This window comes from Panulirus ornatus, chromosome 56, assembly GCF_036320965.1.
Source record: "Panulirus ornatus isolate Po-2019 chromosome 56, ASM3632096v1, whole genome shotgun sequence".
In the NCBI taxonomy this organism is placed as follows: domain Eukaryota; kingdom Metazoa; phylum Arthropoda; class Malacostraca; order Decapoda; family Palinuridae; genus Panulirus; species Panulirus ornatus.
This window is the reverse complement of record NC_092279.1, coordinates 11911101-11932822: the sequence shown is the minus strand read 5'-3', so window position 1 is coordinate 11932822 and position 21722 is coordinate 11911101. Positions and strand designations below refer to the sequence as shown.

Below are 21722 nucleotides of genomic sequence, written 5' to 3'. Positions count from 1 at the left end.
CGAAAGTAGTTACATAAAAGATTGAATGATCTTGTTTGTGACGACGGTCGTCCTGCATGTGGAGGATCATCCTGGAATGGTGACTAGCTGACGAGGGTTTCGCTAAGGAACGAGACTGAGGTGAACTTATATGTATTCTTTACTAGACTTTGAGTAGATGGGGAGTCTGGGTGGTAGTCATGTCAAGGGGTCGAGCCAGGTGTGAGAGACCACAGTCAGCCTGGGTGACCAAGACGTGACCAACCCTTTCAGAGGCCCCGCCAAAGATAGTCTCGACTGGAACATATTCATGTTCCTGCTCATATCAGTGGTTTAGGAGTCGGTCGTCACTGCAACAACTTGAGGGCAGGTAAAAAAAAGGCCATGAGATCTTACACTGTACGTTCGATAAGCCACACTGAGCTGTGGTGAGCAGCAAATGGCATATTGTTGTGTACAACACGTTCGAAATAAACAATGTTTTTTGACAGTAAACACTGCATCCATGATAGTTGCTGAAGTGCTGAAGAATACTTACAAACACCTGGTAGGTTAACGCTACTGTGTGCTTGACTCACCTTGTTTGGTTCCAAGTTAGGGAGATGAGGTATAATAAGCTGTTAACATCCAACCACAAATGGTTGTTAGAACAAAATACGTAAAGAGAAATTCATCTGTATATTCACATATATACATATCTATAGATAATTTTCTTTGCCTAAACAACTTATATTCTTTTCTGTCCGCAGCTTCTAATTTTTCCCTCACCTTGTCCCGTAACATTACCACTTCCCTACACCTTGCCAGCGTTCCTCCTGCCCATTAACCTCACTTTTCCCCGCCTCCGAACCCTCGAAGCTTCTTCCCTCGTACCACCTATCAGGCTGCTGGGCTCTCCACGTACCCTTGTCAACAAAATGAAGATGAACTTTATACCGGCGACGTACCTCACACAATGACACGATTCTCCTGATGGAGGAGCTGCTGTTACCTGCAGCAAGATGGTACGTAAGGTATAGACGCTGAGGACGGACTGTACATGAATATATCTGACGTCTCTCTCTCTCTCTCTCTCTCTCTCTCTCTCTCTCTCTCTCTCTCTCTCTCTCTCTCTCTCTCTCTCTCTCCCTGCCTTTGGTGTTGGTACAGTGAGAGGGCGATGAATCTTACATAAGTAGGAATTTGATTCATTTTATAAAGAAAATTCCAGATTTAGCGATGCCTGGTTGTCTGTAATACTGAGTAATTTCTGTCCTCCTTCACTGGCGAACACAACGGTCCGTTAACCATGACCGATGGTTCGTCCAACTGCTGTATCAACTACGTTTTCTATATCGCCTCATGATTGTAATCATCAACTATTTCCATCCGAGATACAGGAAGCATCAATTACCTTTCAGTCACTGCTGGCCTATTCAGAAGTGACAAAAAAGGAGTAATTTTAAAGTATAATGTAACATTGGCTTTAACAATTACATTTACAAACGAAGTTTCTATCATTCATGTCATACTTTGATAACGAAATGATAAACGAGCCATAACAATTGTTATGAAAAATGTTATGTAAAAAAAAAGAAATACATCAAAGTGTGGGAACATGATTCATTAAATCATAGTTGTAGATAATACAACTTGCCCAATGTGGCATCTGTATGGCCTCCTATGTTTGTCTGGTTGAGTATATTATAGCATATATCACACGCACATACATTATATATATATATATATATATATATATATATATATATATATATATATATATATATATATATCATAAAAAGGTCACAGTGACGTGCCTGGCTGACTTTCCTCGTAAGGTTTATTGGAAGTTAGGCAACTTCCTTCCCTTGGCAGTAGCAAACTTGGGAGACGGCTTCGATGGCAAAGTCTGAACGTTGTCAACCCTGACTCTTTGAAAATTACACATAATTTCGAACTTTGAGAATAAATCATGGAACATAAAGATGATACATTGTCTTATCTGGTCTGTCATACATTAGTCAGTTCTGTTTATTTCACGAAATATGAGCCTTTATCTTAATAGGGGTATTGGTGGTGATAAGTGAGGGGTGATGATGACGGGTGAGGGGTGATGATGATGACAGGTGAGGGGTGATGATGATGACAGGTGAGGGGTGATGATGACGGGTGAGGGGTGACGTTGATGACAGGTGAGGGTGACTGTTCCGTAACAATTGTCAGTATCCCTTTAAGTTAGTGTCCTTGATCGTGTTTCCTTTCTAATGTTCACTATAACATACGTATGTGCGACATTTGTTTTAAATTGCTTTCGTAATGTTAGCGAATCCATGACTTTCTTTTCACCTTCCGAGAAGAGGTTGGCCTGTACAAACACTGTCTCAGGTTGTGCCATACTTGATGTTCTCTCAGTGGCTAATGCTCGTCAAAGCAGTTGAATTTTCGGGCCAAATATCGACCTTTAACTTCACCTCTCCACTCAACCAGAATGGTCACATGGAGCCATGCGTGCATGAATTGTAAACATTCTCTCTCTCTCTCTCTCTCTCTCTCTCTCTCTCTCTCTCTCTCTCTCTCTCTCTCTCTCTCTCGTCCACACAACCTCCCGACTCGCCACCCTCACCAGCCGCTCAATATGGGGTGATCTTATGACTGTGTGACGCCACACAGATCCAAAGTTCACCAATGAAATATACAGTGGTGATTCACAGAGTCTCTTACGTCATCTACCTCACACACACACACACACACACACACACACACACACACACACACACACGTCCTCTCACGAAAGGCCCCCCTAGCACCTTCACACCCCGCCATCTTCCGTAAGACCTCTCGCACAGTCACGCCTTCTTCCATACGCTCATTTCCTCACGTCCTCTTACGCACGACCTTGTACATATACCCATTTTAATACACGTTCTTAATGTGCATCGCTTGATGCACTTTTCCTTACACACCTGACCCCATCATACCGTCTCTCAGTTCTCAACACCTGTCTGTCACTAAGTCATAGGAACCTTTACATCGACCTCAGGACGAATCCTGACTACGGTCGCATTCATACCAAGACTGCACCATGGAGGGCACTGCATGAGTCTACCTCAGCCGTGAGGCATTAAAGGTGAGTCAAGGACGCTGGAAACATACAGTCGTAACCTTTATCCCCGAGGTAAATCATGGTGGCAAGAGAGTGGTACGTGAGTTTTCACGCGTGCAGGTATGAGCGGAACTGCACTTAGAACATGAAAGAATCATGGCCATACGTATAATACGGTACTCAGGGATATTGTAATCCTTAATCTAGTCATATTTATCCCATGTTAATCACCTTAGATCATGCGGTGATGTTATCATCCTTCACTGCACTCATCATCTGACTATTATTTTGCGGTGTTCAGTTCCGCTTGTTAGCCTTAGCCTTCCACTATCCCCGGCTACTCTCTCCAACCCACATCAGCTGCTCATCAAGCCATGTTCGTCTGTGTGGTCGATTCACATTTGGTGAGGTTTTACAACCGCCTCAAAGTAGTCCATCATATCCCTGCTACTGGGTGTACGTCATCCTAGCCATCCTTATACATGATTACTATGAGAGTGATCTGCTGTTACTATATCATCATGGTCATCCAAACAAAAGGTGATATCAAACGTTGTCTGGTACTTAAGAGAGAACCATGTTCCGTTTTCTATAACCGTAGTAAACCAGTGGACCCAGAGTCATAGCGCTCGATTCATAGAGGATGTATGTGTGGATATCATTATCTGTAGTGTTCAGGGAAAGCGAAAATAGTCATTGCTGAAGTCTCTTAATCCTTTATATATGCATAGAAATATCAACAGAATGTTTTTTTCCTCAGATAATCCAAAATCATCTGTGATTTATACGACGTATCCATTAATGAGGTGTAGCTGAATATGTTCTTCCAGGAAGCCAGACACTTCACTACCAGCCTTCTCTTTGGCCGCATTGTCGTATCTGTTTACACACTCACCTCGTCCGAGAAATTTCATCAGCCGCACGTTCTCCAGGGGTGATATCTTCTACCTTCACACGCCATGACCTTCACCACGACCCAGAGGTATGTAGGACAGTAGAAGCTGGTCGTAGAAGAAGCAGGTGCAAATAAACAAGGTGGTTTTCGGATTGGAGGATGAGGAGGAGGAGTGTGTGTGTAGCAGACGAGGCCATATAGAATCGATAGTAAACGACGGTGGTAAATTCTCTTGTGAAGTTGGAAGTTATCTGAATATTGTTGATAATGGAAGCAGAGTCCGTGGTAGAGTTACTGAAGGTACGAGTGGTGAGGAGTTTGATAAATATGTGGTGGTGCAATGGGGCTGTGCAGTGTCCCCGTGGCTGATTGTTTTGGGCAGGAGGTGGAGCCGTGTGGTCACCTGCTCGCTGCTGTGTCATCAGAGCCGTACGTTCTCTAGCTCCTGCTATACAGTATACTGCAACTTTATCCCTACAGTTATACATAGTGATACGAGATAGTTCTTTCATGCACTTCCCATCACCTCGCCTCGAGTTCTGTATAGGGCCCTTGATCTTTTTCCATATGTACTGTGGACATTCACACTCGTCTCTCCAGCTTCCCACGTGTCACCTAAATCTCGTATAGCGATCCCGAGGTGACAGCCCCGCTCCACCTTCCCTCAGCGCTTGGCAAGGCAAGGTGGTAAGAGTCTTGGGCCCCGTGCCTCTACCGCAGACAACAGGAGGGTGAAATCATTACCAGTGTCGATTTCTGTCTCATCTTTGATCACTCCATTAGACCTGCATTGCTATTATTCTATTTCAAGAAAATCTTAACCTTAGAATTGATTTGTTTTTTGTCTTTGGAACACTACTTACTACCATGGTGAGATAGATGTGGATGAAGGATTATGTATTAATGATAAGGTTTTTGGTCATGGAAAAGCTTATGTTATGAGTAGTGATGGAGGAGAGAAGGTATGAGCTCCTCTGAAGGCTGATGCACGGGAGGACTTTACGTCGTGTGTGTGTTTAAGAAGCCTGGATGACGTAGTGCTCGTTCCAGCTTCGGTGTAAGGATGGGAAACAAATATATCCCTGGGGCCAGGGAGGTTTGGTCGCTAGGGAAATACACGGAGAGTCTGAAATATTATGTTTAAAGTTTTACCACTCCTGGTTTTGTTTTGATTTTTTGTTTTGTATCTTTATTATAAGTTTTCATCAGCTATGTTATGATTTCCCCAGGGAAGTTGGGTAAGTGGAGGGGGTGATTTATCGTATAAGGGACAAACTGCCAACTTAGTTTCAAATGATTATGCGTTGGAATTGGTTTAGCTGATTATAATAGCCTATTTCTCTCTGAGGGTCTTGCCAGGTAGGACACTGTGGGATTAGGTGTTGTAGGACTTGTTTTGGATGTGACTGAGCTGTTGGCAACACGTCTTACCACACTAATGTCTCATACTTGACGATTGTTCATTTCATCTCATGTGTTTGCATTGATGCATGTTGTTAACCACTTAATTGGGTTGTTTAAAGAGTCGATATTACTGAGAATTACTACTTTCAGACGAAGCCATGACTCCTCACGCTGCTCCGCTGACCGAGGTGCGCAGTGGGATGGGATCCCACCCAAGGCATTACACACTGGGATTTCCCCTCACCTCACAAGGCCCACGTGACCTGACCTACCTAGCTCCCGGTGTCGGCATGAAATAACTGAACCACATCATCAATTCCTTTTGACCAGTTTACTTCAGTTGGCACATATAACTGTCACCTGATGTTTGGGAAGAGACAATTCAGCAGGTGGGTAAAGTGTTACTTTTAGGTGTTGCTTTTTGATCAGGTTGCTGATGTGTTGGTTTTAGAGGATTATGATTATAGTTGTTATGGTAACGTAAGGTGTCCTCATGTGGACTACCACCCACTGTGAGGTCACCACTCTCGCATACCTGCATATCGTAGCGATGATCTCAAGTTACGATATCCCGGGGAACAGTATCCCTGTGTCACCAAGTCCCCATGTGACGATGTCCCCATCTGATGATGTCTATATGTGACTATTTTTCCAAGCAATAATGTCCCCATATATTTCCCCGTGTGACGATGTCCCCTTGTGACGATGTCCCCGTGTGACGATGTCCCCCTGATGTCCTCGTAAGGGTGTTCCCAGCTAACTACGTCTCCATGTTGTCATGAACCGCGATGTCCCCATGTGACAGTTTTCCTAAGTACTGATGTCCCTTTGTGATGTCATTATAAACGAGGTCCCTTGATATAGCTAACCCCCTGGACAGAAGGCTTCCTCAGTCCTGATGTCTGGATAACACATATACAAGCATATATATATATATATATATATATATATATATATATATATATATATATATATACACACATACACAAAGTGTTTTGATGAGTTGGCGTAGCATGGCTACGGCGACACTCATATCGAAGCTGCCAACTTGTCAACACGGAAATCACTTTCAAATTAGCCGCGTCGGAGGAGGCAATATGTCATCTTTATTGGAAATCGTGATAGAAATGGCGCAAGTTCTTACCTCACGGTCAGATATCTAGTTTCACCCGGAACTTTTAACAAATTTTCAGCCTTCTTGTATGTATTCGTTTATGACTTAAGTTCGTAGCGGTTGCATTGGGGCCAGTGCCAAATGGGAGGTAAATAGAGTAAGATCTTTATTAAGGGATCTTGATCCTTTACAACAGTGTGCGGATCTGGGTGTTCACTACGAGGATTAGATGAGTTTGACCAGAGATAATCCAGGTGGAGGTGAGGTCGGTGATGATTCCTTCCTCACAGATCGAAAACAATGACCAAAGAGCCAGTGCGAGTACTCGAACATTATGATAATTTTCTCAACACTCTCTCTTATCTTCTTCTGAACCTTCCCACACTTCATGCCATGTAGAGTGAACATTGATCTTTGACCTCTGTAGTGACCTTTAGTGTCAAAACGACGTCAAGGGTAACGTGCAGTAGCCTGAAACCATATGAACCCAGATAGGAGCAAGGTCTCGACTTGTCTGAATGCATTTAGAGAGAATTTTTACTTTAAAGAAAATTAGATTCTGTCCTCCAGGTACAAGCAGGTTGTCAGTGGAGTCCGACATCTGGCTGGACCGTGCGATTTAAAGTTTTGTTTTGGGTTTAATGTGAGACAATTGTTATGGTATCAAATGAAGTTCATTCCCTCGTCACGTTCCATGAGATCATGGTTATATTACGCCGCAATTAAGGTGAATGGAGTTATTTTTTGCTCATACGGATAAAGCGGATGGTAACTGTAGGTAACCTAACCAACTCTCACAAAACATTGCCCAACCTAACTTCACCTGTCAGGATAAAACGTAACCAAACCCAACCGGGATAGAACAACCAACACAAGTGTAATGTTATAATGTGATTTAATGTAACCAAGACATTAAATGCCATCCATCCCAACGTTACCCATCATGATCATATGTAACCAGACGTAACATAAACTGTCCTAACCCAGCGTGACCTCCAGGGATGAAACGTGACCAACACTAACAGTAACCTTATCTAACACTAACAGTAGCCTGACGAATATTAAGGCTCTTGGTCAGTAAAACTTAGATGGTGTTCTCTCTTTCCTAGATTTAAATAGATAGAATTTCGCCTCTGCCCCGTGCAACGCCCCCCTCCTTAACCCCTCCCCCTTACCAGCGCCATTACCCTCGCAACCTGGTCGCGTCCTGTATTGTACCCGTTTCTGTGGGCTCCAGAAATCCAATCAGCTAGTCGAGGTGAAGGCGTCAAAGCCAGAACTAGACTCCTGAGTGAAATGGCCTTATGGAAGGTATTTCATAAGCCTCTCTCTCTCTCTCTCTCTCTCTCTCTCTCTCTCTCTCTCTCTCTCTATCTATCTATCTATCTATCTATCTATCTATCTATCTATCTGTGAAGTAGAGAATCTTGCCAGACATCTGGTCATGGGTACCTCCCCTTATCTAGAATGCAATAGGATTTACGTTTATGATGATAATCTAACAAGGTTTCTTTCGTTCGAACTTTAAATGATCAGAAATAATTATATATCATTCGTAAAAAGTGAATTTATCTTGCTTTATCTACATTAATTTCTCTGATTTTTTTCTTCAGTATTTGGAAAATGCTCCAGAAATGTTTTTATCATAGTGAAAAATCCCAGACACCCTGTATGATTTTTCTTGACATATTTTATAGATAAATAGCAGTACATTTCTGAGTATTATCTGATAATTTTACGCAGTTTCACACCGTAGTGCCAACAGACGCTGGGTCTGTGTGAGAGGAGGAGCTAGGCTCTGTGAGGGCTCTGTCGTGTACTGATGGCATGAGTTTAATTCATGACTTTTTATATCATTTATCTTTATCATTATCTTATTATTATTATTATTATCATCAATATCATTGTTATTAATCATTATTCGTTTGTGATAGTAGTAGAGGTAGTAGAATTGTTATCAATATTGATTCCTTAGTGTGTTTTGCATTTGTTTCGTTAAGTTTAATGTTCTGGTTACTCAGACACCGACGTGGGACACTCATGATTTTCATTGGTCGTTGACGATATTTTTTTCTTTGCTTCTCATGCGCTGTACAGTAGTACCACACCTGATCATGTTGAGCGGCTGGAACAACTTAAAGTAAAGACTACGAAAAAGGTTTTTGGTTCAGCCATGAAAAAAAAAAGAAGGAAAGAAAATCCAATCTTTGGGTCGTGTGGAAAATTCTGCAAAACAATTCAGCCGTAAAATCGTAAACTTTTCTGACAAATAACTGTGCGAAGTTTGACCGCCCGTCCACATTTCCAGTGGCTGTTGTCCGAAGCACAAAATCTTTTTCGAGGATGGAGACGAGACGCTTTAGGTCGTGGCGGCTTCCTTAGTCTCGTCAGGTGGGCCTTTTGGTGTGTTCAGTTCTCTCTGGTTCCTTCATGTCACAGGTTCCTCACGCTGTCTCATGTCTGGAGTTCATTGAGGAGTCCTGCTGTTGCCGAGGTCTGAGAGTCTTCACAGAGAAGAGTTTTCTTTTTGGTCTCTGAAGCTTTGTCTCTCAGAGAACCTAATTCGCTGAGATATTTTGAAAGCCTTGGTCTCTCAAGTTCTAGTTGCTTTCATACGTTTTCTAATTTTGTTTTCTTTGACCTTTCAAGATTTTATACTTGGAGATCCTCTGGTGTTCTTTCAAAGGATTCTTCAGGTCCAATTTCGGGAAACGGTGTGAGATAATACAAAGATACTGTTATGTTTGTCCTTGATCCTGCGAACTCCTGAGGTCAAAAGTTAAAAGATACGGTCATCTTGGGAAAGCATCTTGGTCGGGTGTATATAGTTACGATAAAATCTTAGTGTTGAGCGTGACCGCCATCACAGAGCCAAAGTTATCAGAAAACCACATTATATCAAATAATGAATCACCAGAATGGATGAACCGTGATCACGTTGCTTATCATGAAGCAAACCAGAGTTAAGCGTGTGCTACTGCGTCATCGAGGGGGTAGTGTGTGCCAGCAGACTCAGAAGTGGTTCTGGCGGCGTTGAACCAGTCATCAACAGCCAAACAGAGATAGTGTAAGGCCAGTCTTGTATCATCGACCAACAACAAAACCAAACCAAACAGCATCGCTAGAATTAGATCTCGAAATATAATCATGAACTCTGGGGAACTCTGAGGATCTCTGGGGAAATTGTTGTTTGGTTAACGTAGCACAAGTGGAGAGGTCAGCGCAGGTTATTTGCTGCAGGAAAATGTTTTATAACAGGGATTTAAGAGTGACATTGATACAGTGTTCTCAATATGAGGTGGTGGCACAATATCTGCAACAAAGGTTCTCTCTTGTATTGCTGCAATAATGTGTGGTTGCATGAGGAACCAAGAAGTTAGTATAAAGTTATCGTCCAACTGTATCCCGTGTGTTGTAAGATTATATACAAGAGAACAACGAGTTGACGTTCTGGTGGGTTAGGCAATGTACATCTCGAGCTGACTGTATTCATCTTGTGTTTGATGCGGTGGAGTCAGGAATGATGTGGTGGTGTGTCAACACAAGGACACCCAGATGATGCTGTGGGTTTATTTGTGAAGGGAGGAACATCCACATGATGGAGGTATGTGTGTGTGTGTTAGTGTGTGTGTGTGTGTGTGTGTGTGTGTGTGTGTGTGTGTGTGTGTGTGTGTTTAAAAGAAGGACATTCCACGTGATGTTACGAGATCTGCTAAAGTTTGGTACAACAGATAAGGACGCTACACGGACGGGCAGGACACATGGATAATGACGTGTACCAGTGGAGGCAGCGGCTGTGGTGTTGGGGACAATTCCTAGTGAGGCAGGGATGGTGGAGGGGACGAGTTAGGGTGAACATTGATGCAATTAGCTTCGCGCGCTGTGAGGTGACTCGTAACTAATGTGGCACACACTAAGGTTCTTGATGATGTAAATAACATTATGGACGACGCAGTTCCACTGGTAAATTCTGAAGTTTCTGGAAGAGAAAATGTTTTATCTCTGGTCTTGTGTCGAGGCTGACCTACCCCTGCACGATTCTTCCCCCCCGATCATACAGAACTGTGACGGTTGTCTATGAAAATATACAAACTACCCTAACATCTAGTGCGTAGATGATGGATGAATACAACCAAGGAGTGCTGGAATTAGTCAGAAAATCTATGTTCAGTGGATGTAAGGGGCGGGTCACCACCCGGCAGGGGAGTTATGTAATGTGTTTGGTCGCGATAGACCACCACGATGACAGTGTTGGAAGCTGGCTAAGCTCAGGTCAGCAGGAGCAGCGGCACAGAAGGTGTGTTATGATGGGGGTCATTGAAGGAAGTTCGCGTAAACTCACTTGTTGGCCTCCTATGATCAGAGCACCTGAGGGAAACTAACCGTGAAGTATCTAATATGATAACCAATCCTTGCTTCAGAAAGTGTACGGGACACTGTATGATACAACCCTCAACATAGTCAGTTATCCTAGTGGTTGAGAAGGTGGACAACATGAAGCCTCGTGTGCACAAAGTGTCCAGGACGCGAGATCATTTACGTAACGACGTTGACCTTCAGCACCTCACCAGAAAAGTTCCACCGGAAATACCGTCCCTTTGGCTGGTTATGACCTGTTTACTTTCGAGTGAGTCTCTCACTATCCTAATGGTCTTGCCTCGCCCATCTTGCCCTGACCATTACCATGTATTACCTAAAAGGGGTCGTCTTTCCCTTTACGAAATGAATTTCCTGGCCAGCCTCACAGAACCAATACAGGACTGATCAACGTAATGGAACGTTGTCAGCCTCTCACAACTTTCAGCGGTTTCCTCCGCATTAAAGGTCACGAAAACTGGACCATTACTTCAGCCCGTATCGTGGCCCAAGCATCGCTGGCTCTGGTGTTCGTGTTTGAGATCATGTACATCGTGGGTGTTGCTGTACCAGCCTGGTATACAAACGAGCCAGTGTATCCGCCGATAACTGAGCCCAGGTCGTAGTCGCATCCTGTTTTTGGACGAGGGACAAAAGATAGTCCCGCTATATTGCTTTGTATATCACGGCTACGGTAATGTACACAAGACCATCACAGGTCTCCTGGTGCTACAGTGTAGACAAGACCAGCACAGGTCTCCTGGTGCTACGGGGTATACCAGACCAGCACAGGTCTCCTGGTGCTACAGTGTAGACAAGACCAGCACAGGTCTCCTGGTGCTACGGGGTATACCAGACCAGCACAGGTCTCCTGGTGATACAACGTATACAAGACCATCACAGGTCTCCTGGTGCTACGGGGTATACCAGACCAGCACAGGTCTCCTGGTGCTACGGGGTATACCAGACCATCACAGGTCCCCTGGTGATACAACGTATACAAGACCATCACAGGTCTCCTGGTGCTACGGGGTATACCAGACCAGCACAGGTCTCCTGGTGCTACGGGGTATACCAGACCAGCACAGGTCTCCTGGTGATACAACGTATACAAGACCATCACAGGTCCTCTGGTGCTACGGGGTATACAAGACCATCACAGGTCCCCTGGTGCTACGGGGTATACAAGACCATCACAGGTCTCCTGGTGATACGGGGTATACAAGACCATCACAGGTCTCCTGGTGATACAACGTATACAAGACCATCACAGGTCTCCTGGTGCTACAGTGCATACAAGACCATCATAGGTCTCCTGGTGCATCGGGGCATACAAGACCAGCACAGGTCTCCTAATACTACACAGTTCGAGGAAACAACAGGAATATATTTACGACACTATCATCTTTTTGAGTCGTCCATAATGTCATTTGCATCACTAAGAGCCATAGTGTGTATCAGATTAGTAATAGGGTTACCTGGCAGTGAGCGGAGCTAATTGCATCAGTGGTCCTCTTAACGCATCCCACTCCCCCCCTTCCCTGCCTCACTGAGAATTGACCCCCCCCCCCCCAACTACTGCCGCCATTGGTACACAACATTCTCTTAATATCATTACCAGAATGTCCTGCCTATCTCACTCCTCTATAGAGTCCTTACCTAATTATAATCCCAACTTCTGTGTAGCTTCCTGTACATCACAAAGAATATTGGTCCTTAAGAAACCCACACCCACGCTCAAGACCATCATCATCGTCTTCTGGGCTAGAATACGAGCCAGCGACAGCTGCCCGTGACGTACGAAGTCCTTGCACCTCATTAGAGGAGCAATATGTGAGGAAGTTTTGACAAGTTGTGTCACAACTTCCTACACGCGGGGTATTAGCCAACAATGTCGCTCCGCTGGTTCACTCCGATGAATTCTTTAAGCCTCTGCAGTTCCCTTGCCTCTCCACACCAGGAGGACGTCTCAAATATCGCTCTTTACTGCAGCCATGTCTTACATCATGATGATCTTGCCTCCTCTCTTGCTGCACTAATCAAATCCATGTTTTTCCTCGCAGTTTGCGACAGTATTTGCAAGTGATTCTTTTCCGTTTCTTTATAATGATTGACCGGCTTGACAGTACCCTTGTTTGGGTCTTACTGTGTCCTATTTGTTGATTACGGAGAGGGAGTTTTACTTTCGTGCTGACGTTCACGTATTGTATTAATTGTATATGTATGCATGTATGTATGTATGTATATATATTGTGGAAGGACAGGCAGGTCATGTCTATAGTTGACGTTGATAATGGAGTGATAATATCAGGTTGGTTGAAAGTGTTGGTCGGTTCTCTTAGTAAGGTGTGTGAATTGCTAAGGTAGAAAACGAATAGAAAACTTTCACATATTTGAAAGAGTTTTTCAGTGTTTCGAAGTCCGGATTTTAGAAGTCCAAAATTCATAAGTCCTGCGTTATGAAGATGTAATTAATGGTTTATGGACAGTGTACCACACATACGTCCTATATTTGTGCTATTGATGCTGGTCATTATGGAGTAGGGAAGTCTTCATAATAAAAGGTTGTGGTTTACGTCTGTGATCGGTTGAGTGGGAATGTCATATGTTCCAGTGGCTGGCGTTGGTACGCCCTCCTGGCTTGGGTCGTACGTTGCACGTTTCTTGATGATTAGTGAGGAGGTGAGATTTGTCACATGTAGTGCTGCTCAGACTGGAGAGGCTCTGTTTCCTCCGCCTATGTTACGTATGGTTGGTGTCTTATGATTTTCCGACATCGTTGGTCAAGTAGATGTGTGAGGCTTGGCAGAAGTAATGAGATACGGAGTTTATGTGGTGTTAGGTACTGTTGGATTTTCAGATTAAATGTGAGGAGTCTAGATATACACCAAGGCACTCTTGCGATTCTCTCCAGTAGATATATTACAATATGACATTGCTCTTGGTTGTTAAGTGTTTTTCGTACAGTATTCCATTTACATATTAATGTTTAAACTGATTCATTTTCCTTGTTTTGTGTTGTATTGACTACTGTCAGACCTAAGCTGTTCTCATGTTGTGAGAGAGATCATGATCTTACACGTGTCTCGGTCATGTTATATCAAGTTAGTAGAACCAGTAGTTAAGTTAGGGATTTATGAATGTGTAAATCTTGGTGAAAAGTGAGGTATGAAAACATATTTGTGGACACCAATGAACTTGACTGTTTATCATCTGGTGTAAGTTTCTAATCAGCTGTGCTCGCGTATGTTCGGTCACCCAAGTGTTTCAAGTGTAGCGCCATCTTCAAGATCTTTCTTGTTTCCTGTATCCGATGATCATGTTCCAAGCACGACAGAGGGTACAGTAGAATATCTGTATAGCAAGTTTAGGTTTGTGGCGTCCTGCTAGACACATCTTGCTGTGACATCCATTCTACTACAATGCGAGACTTGAAGGATAATAAAACCATATTTTAGAAGAGCTTGAATGATATTTCATTTGTTTCAAGATATAAAAGAGAATTCTATAAGATATAAAAGAGAGTTATTCTACATAGTCTACATAGCATCACGGGCACGACAGAGAGGGACAGATGTCTGGGTAACCTAGCTGGCTTCTCTTGGTATGTGGAGGTGACGGCTTTTTGAGCAACACAGATTAGGACAGACTTAAATATATTTTCTCGGTCGCTTCGAGAAGGGGGAGAAAAACGTGACTTTGTATAGAAATAGATTGAATCATTTTGGTGTCCTGTGGTGTGGAGACGTGTGACTTTCGGGTTTAATCTTTGTAGAAAATTACGGCTTTAGTAAGACCTTCAGTAGAGGTAATATATGAATTAATCTCGTAACGTCATCTAACATTCTTCTCTCTTTTAACGACCTCTGTGTCGGAAGTGCAAACTAATGCACGAGTTTCTGTTTCCTTCATTGCCACAAACAGCCTCGACAACCCCAGTGGTTTGTCGCTGTTTGTCACGCATATGTTGGACAGTTTCATGGTTTTCATTTAGATAACTTTGCAGATAATAACCAGAAGGTCTTGGTAATGCACAGTTGATGGGAGTGCATGTTTCACCGGGTAGGTGTGCAGTAGATAATTATAGTTTAAAGTATCATGGTAGTAGCTCCCTACCATGGGAGTATGGTTCATGGTTATGGTACGTTTTACCATCATGTTATGGATGGTATGGAAGTATGTGTGGCTGGCTGTGGTAGACTACCATGAGGGCGGCATGGTGTGGTGTCATGGTTCACTCAGGAACTCCGGGCTCACAATCTCTCTCTCTCTCTCTCTCTCTCTCTCTCTCTCTCTCTCTCTCTCTCTCTCTCTCTCTGTAACATTTCCCCCTCTACCCCCTCCCACTTTAGACTGTTCCATCCTCCAATACAAGTGCCGGTGGTCGAATGGTTAGGTAGGAACTGCTGGGTTGTGATCTCTTCGTCCTGGCGTATATTCACTGTATCATCGGTATCATTTCTACGCCACGAGTGACCGATGTCGTAATAAAAAGATACGCCTGAACGGTTTATGTTGAAGATAATGTAAACAGTTTAAAGTGAATGCCAGATGCAAAGTCCACAATGACTGCCAAATGAAGTAAAATATGTAAACAGTCTATACTGACAGCGAGGGTGAGTGTAAACAGCTTACGCTGAGTTGTCAATCCGGTGTAAACAGTCTATATTGACGGGTAAATTGGATTGTAAAAAATCTACATTGCCAAATGTTACCAAGGTGTCGGCCATACTACAAAGCAGTACTCTGATAACCATATAAGAAATTGGTATATACAGAAATCACACTGTTAGAAACATCATTATATCATATACGGAACACCAAGTACATGAATATACCATTATATTTAAATAAATCATTATATGTATACGTTACACACAAATCATGGGTGCGCTAGGAATACACTGATATACACTAATAAAGGGCAGCGTTTGGGGACTGGGTAGGCCAGAATATTGATGCTAACACAGCGAATCACAACACATGGGTAACTCTAAATGACAACACAAGCAACAGTTATGTTGGTGTGTTTCATCCCCCTACGAGAAACGTCACCATCACACTGTGTGTTGTGTGGATTTGCGCTATACATACATGGAAAGTGAACCACCGCAAATTACCATACATCCCATTCTCAGTCCACACGCAACCCATTTTCTTTCTCCGTCAACAAAAGAAGCTGTTTCCTTCTTAGCTCGTCTAATGTCGATAAGAAAATCGTCTTTCCTTCTCAGTCAACAAGCGTCATGTCTATATCCTAACTTGTCCTATGTCGACAAAAACAAAATCAGGTCAATTTTCGTCAACAAACTGTTTTACTGCATAGCTCATCTTTCGATATACCAACGACTTGCTTCCTCAGTCAACAATCAACTACTTCCGTCATAACCAACAGCTGTCATTCATCGGAAACTACAACTTTCCTGATCAATGTTGTGTTATTCTCTCAGCTGACACAGAGTCATTCTCCAACATCCTCAGCAACAGAGAGTTTACGATGCCTCACAGAAACATTAACCAGTTTAGTTACATACATACTGAGGTTATTCATTGAAATGTATAGTTCCACCTAACCCTCGTAACTTAAAAAGAAACATGGTAGGGTTGTTTGGGAACAAGGAATGGGTCATTCCTCTTAAACCTTTATTATTCAGAGATTATTATAGAAACTGCAGTTAAACTATGTCAGTTCAAAGCATTCCTTTGGTAACATTTGGCATTGGCGAATTAGTTTAATATTTGCATTAGTGTTGTGAGACCTGATGGAAGAATTAGTGTGTTGTACGGAAGAAAGTGTTACGTGGTTTTTATGTTGTGAATCATCACTGACTCTGGACTTTCATGCCAGGTCAAAAAAACTAGATACTTTCCTGTAGCTCAGGTGGTTACTGTTGATGAGGTACGACGGGCCAGAGTGACGGTCGCGTAGACGATACTCCAGGCGAGAGTATGACCCAGGGACCACGACCACAAACACCCACACCACACCAGACACTCCCGTTGTCTTGACTGAGGAGAATCATGTTAGACGATGGCAATGAGATCGAACTTTTATCCCCACGATCAATGGTTTGTGTGGTAGTAACGGTGGATGTACAGTAAGTGTGCTCTCCTCGACTCCACCTGAATGACCATAGAGATAACTTGTTACCAGCAAATGAAATTACCCCAAGAAACGAGCAGACTAATGACAGAATGATTTCGGAGAACTGTTTACGGACAAGTGACAACAGTGGGAAAGCCCTTAGTAAGCTCCTTATCCAAAAGGCTTTATTAAGCCTTCAGAGCTGCTGGCTACGTCACCAGTTAATGGAGATACAAAGTGAGAGACAGAAGCATTATAGCCAGAATTGAATACAGCCATAAACAAATAAGTCGTGTATAAGTGACAACATTTAACACACAAAGTGAGAGACTGAAGCGCAGACAGGTTGGCAAGACTGTGATTGTGCACACAGGATCCGAGTCAAAGATTTTCCTCTTTATACTAATGGAAATTTGACATCCGTCTCGATAGATACTTTGTTATACTTACTATCACGATAAGAAAGGTGAGTGTTTACACCTTTGAAGCTAAGGTGGAGCGATGCGTTTAATGAAATAATATATGGCAAGCAAATCCTTAGCTATTTGGTTTAGATTGAAAAAAGACTATATTTATAGATTACGAAAGCATAGTTCCGAACACAGCGAACAACCTCGCATATGAAATGTGCCTTTCACAGGGACAGTGTAGCGACAAGCCTTGGTGATGACTAATGCATATCCACCATCATTGTGGATGCTGTTCCTTAAGATGATCTTGTCTAGTGACCAACGTCTCAGGGTGAAGCACGATTGTCTGTTGGTAAAGAATGTAGAGATGGACCACAGTCTGGTCAGGTCAGACAGAAAGTGTTAACTCAGTATGTAGTTCTAAAGATGCTCTCCCCATCTCTTTAGTTGGGTGGGAGGGTGAGTGTGCAGGAGACAGCAGGCACCTGCTGTAAATGTGAACAATATGAACACTGAGTGAACGTTCTCTGGCACAGCTAAGAACGCTATGTCGTCTCAGATCAGTATCCCGAGGTATAGGTCAATGTACCGTGCCATGTCAGCAGTTGGTCACTTGATACAGAACTGAGTCACAGGCCACTTTTGTTCAGTTCCTGTGCTTGGTCGGCATTCAGAGAGCTTTCTCCTTAACAGCTTCGGTCAGAGACCAGAACCAAGGCCCGCCGCCACGAATATACTGTAGTGTAATAGTTACTTCACTGCGCCTACACCTGTACGAACCCGGGTTCCATCCCTGGTGCTGGGTAGATGTTAACAGGGTAACGCCATTGCTCCCTCGTCTTTCTAGGTATAGACATACTCACCGCTTAAACTAAAGGCTTATCTCGCTCATTACCCGTGGTAAAGGTGACCACGTTCACTGTAACACGCCGCAAAGGGAATGTTTAACAACATCCAGTGTTTGATATCCTGTTATCATTTGCTGTCAATCCCACATCTTAATTGTATTCATACTTTCCTCTCTCTGATCTCTCTTCTGTTAGACCAGAAGGCCAATAGTGTGGAGGCAGCTGAGTCTGTATCCTTTCTGTGACCTACTGTTGTCAAAACAAGAGTGTGAAGGTGATCCAGCGGAAGGTGAGGCGAGACAGAAGCTATATCTTTTTTGTTACATTTTTCGTGCCTCCAGCACCGTCACCACTACCAGCATGTGACTTGTAGTAATATTATGAGGATGATGACAGTCACTGAGGACACATATGTCTGACCATTCTGAGGGATGAAGGCGTTACCTCCGTAGGGAAACATTGGAAGTAATTAGCAAGAAACCCACCTGCACTCGTGCCTGCATCACCTGCCTACTGTACCACTGTATCCTCATAAGCCTTGGCATACGGCCGCCATCAAAGACGAATTCTATTTTCCCGCAGTGGCTTATATCGAAAAGAAGGAACAACGATGGCCGAGCCTTGGGTATGGCGCGTTCCATGAGAGGAACGAGACAAGACTAACTCCTCTTCCCACCTTGCTCTCGAGGCAGCTCATGCGACTCCTTCCTCTCCATACCTCTTATGACTTTTCCCTCCTGGGCTCTGCTGTGGCCATCGCGGGGAAAGCTGTGGGAGTGGAGTGCAATGGTCTGTAACGCCACAGAAGTAAGTCTATACACTAAGTCGCAGCGATAGTTTGCTTGTTTTGTTATTAATACTGACAGGTGTGCGAGAGTAAAGAAGCTTCCTTCTACTACCCTTAGACGGAAAACTGTTCACTACTCAGCTGACACATAAGCTGGCCAAGATCCAGCTGACGGATAAGCTGCTGGTCTTGCAAGGTCCACATTGTAAGTTTTCAGTTAAGAGATTACAATGAACTACGCTAACATCTCCACCAGGCGTGGATGTGAACGTGCCATCCTGCAACTCCTGGGTACTGAGATTCGCCTTCCGTCGTCCCAGAGACGAGGAGAGTCGTGGAGTAACTGGACAAGATGTGTACCACCCTAGGTGCCTGGCGTCTCCTACAACACGTGGAGGTTCTCACAGGATTTGGACTTGTTGTCAAGGAGGCACATCTTGTTGAGCAGCTCCTTGGCAGCGTGGAGACTCAACGATGTCTTGGAGGACGACATTTTCTTCAGTCGTTTCCGGTGCGCTGCCAAACGTAAGCGGACCTGTGAGGATGGAAGATTTTCGGGAATTATGGGTTTCAGATATTCTGAAAATAGAAATATAGATATAGATTCAGGATTATTAGAACTTTCTTATGTACCTTAAGGGAACGACAGGATGTAAAGTTACTGGGGAAACTATTACAGGGAAAGATACTATTATAAAGGCATTACACAGGCATTATAGGGAGACTAAGTTATGTAGAGACTTTGTAACTAAAGACATTATAGAGAGATATAGAGAGGAGCACGAGGGACGGCCTCACCTGCTTCACCACACCCACCAGCAGCTCGTCCACGTTGTGCTGGATGCCACTGGACGTCTCGATGAACTTGCTGTCGTGGCTCCTCGCGAGGGACTTGCCCTCTGCAGAGACAGAGACGCAAGCGTTACAGGTAGAGGGACGTTGCTGGGAGAAATGTAACACGCTTCCCGATAACAACCCGAGGAGACGTTAGGTAAAATTTAGGTGGATTTTGTGATTGGAGGGGGCTCTGTGTGGATGAGGGTGGATTGTGTGGGTGAGGATGATTGCTTGGCTGGAGGGGAACCTGATAAACTAGAGTGTGTCTGGACAAATGGGAGACGAAATTTACCGTAGACAAATGTAGAGTTATGGACCAGTGAGATAAGAATAAAAACATGACTATCACATTCGGAAATCTGCAAAATAAAGCGAATGAAGACGAGACTTTAAAAAAAATTTGGATAATTCAGCATTTCACTAAACCTTATTTATCACCAAGAAGGAAACCGAAAGCTTAGTTTCATAGCTACGAACATTTGACTTGAAAAACGAAGAAATATAGAAGCAGTTCCGATCCCTTATGACACTCAAGTGATACCATAGCTTGAAGATACGGCCCGTTCCTGCCCTCCCTCCCCCACGCTGCAGAGGTGGGGTGGTGGTGTAATAGAGTAATATTTTTCCCTTTCGTTCCATGCTGTTAAATTCCCTGCAGGCTTACTTCACAGGGGTGTGGTGTTTCCTCCATTCTCTTCACTGACGACTGTTGTTGCCGGAGGGAGGGGAGGGTGGGAAGGGAGCCAGCTTATTGTTCTATCCTTAACTCATCCTCTTGAAATGGTAGTAGGAACAGATAAAGCAGGTAAACTGGTAACCAAGTCAATCCATCAACACTTCCCCCTCACATGCCACCCCCACACACGGCACCTACACACACGTCATCACCTCTTACCACCCCACACGTCACCCCCTCACACACCAGTCGCTCACCATTGTTATTGACGATCCTGGACCTGGCGAGGTCGACCTTATTACCGACGAGGATGACCGCCTTCTCCTTGGTGTAGTTCTCCCGCCAGAGGTAGGTGAGCGTGTCCTCGGCCTTCTTGAAGGATCCCTTGTCCGTGATGGAGTACACGATGACGCAGGCGTGCGGGTCGTACGTCGACAGGCAGTTTTCCACCTGGGAGGAAGGGGGGATGGGGTGTGATTGATCTTACGTGACGAAACTTGACGATGCGCTGTTGTTACTCACACACACACACACACACACACACACACACACACACTGAGAGGTAGCTGAGTGAAACACATAGAGAGTAGGAGACTAACCGACATCTCGTGGGCTGGGTGGTCAATGAAGGTGACCTCACTTTCCTCCCCGTCCAGTAGCACCGACACGCTCTTCTCCCCGAACTCATCGTCTGGGGAGAGAAAGAGAATAAAAATATGGGGAGCTGGAGTTGGACCCACCCACCCACCCACACACACACACACACACACACACACACACACACACACACACACAGGAACCGACTAACCCTAATAATTTCTTAGAACTGGCCCAACTCGCCCGGGGCATTAAGCTAAAGACTGTCGCTAGATATTGTTGTATTGGGTTATGTAAGGCTGCTGAGAGAGAGAGAGAGAGAGAGAGAGAGAGAGAGAGAGAGAGAGAGAGAGAGAGAGAGAGAGAGAGAGAGAGAGTACAGGGAACAGAAGCACAAAGGTGAGTGGTAAGGTACATGTTGTTGGGACTAACATCTTGACTCTTCCACAGGATTATGTAAGTGTTACCAGTCGGCATTGTTACTACAGACTACGGGGGCGGCTCCTCCTCCATCCCTACACCGTAGGACACCACTCTAGGAGTAACACACCGCCCCCGGAAGTCCTCTCTGGGGGCTCCTAGTTTTAACTGACGTCTCCTTCCCTGAGCAATCGAAGGAAGAATGAAAAGAGGAAGCTGTTGACCCCAACTG

The 21722-nt window shown here is 44.1% G+C and overlaps 1 protein-coding gene and 1 long non-coding RNA gene across 18 annotated transcripts in view; one reads left to right on the top strand and one right to left on the bottom strand.

Moving 5' to 3' along the window:
* Positions 1-3920: 3920 nt before the first annotated feature.
* On the top strand, positions 3921-21718 carry LOC139765892 (uncharacterized). Its single transcript, XR_011716754.1, has 3 exons — positions 3921-4043; positions 5511-5749; positions 21521-21718. It is a non-coding gene; the product is annotated as an uncharacterized lncRNA (long non-coding RNA).
* The window catches only part of LOC139765891 (GTP-binding protein REM 1-like), a 67947-nt gene continuing 60507 nt past the window's right edge, over positions 14283-21722 (bottom strand). For all 17 annotated transcript variants that reach the window (XM_071693797.1, XM_071693798.1, XM_071693799.1 and 14 more), the window contains 4 exons: positions 21073-21164; positions 20731-20923; positions 19759-19859; positions 14283-19495 (listed from right to left, as the gene is read on the bottom strand). In XM_071693797.1, coding sequence (XP_071549898.1) covers positions 19343-19495; positions 19759-19859; positions 20731-20923; positions 21073-21164 — 539 coding nt within the window. In that variant the 3' untranslated portion in view covers positions 14283-19342. The remainder of the gene's footprint in view (positions 19496-19758; positions 19860-20730; positions 20924-21072; positions 21165-21722) is intronic.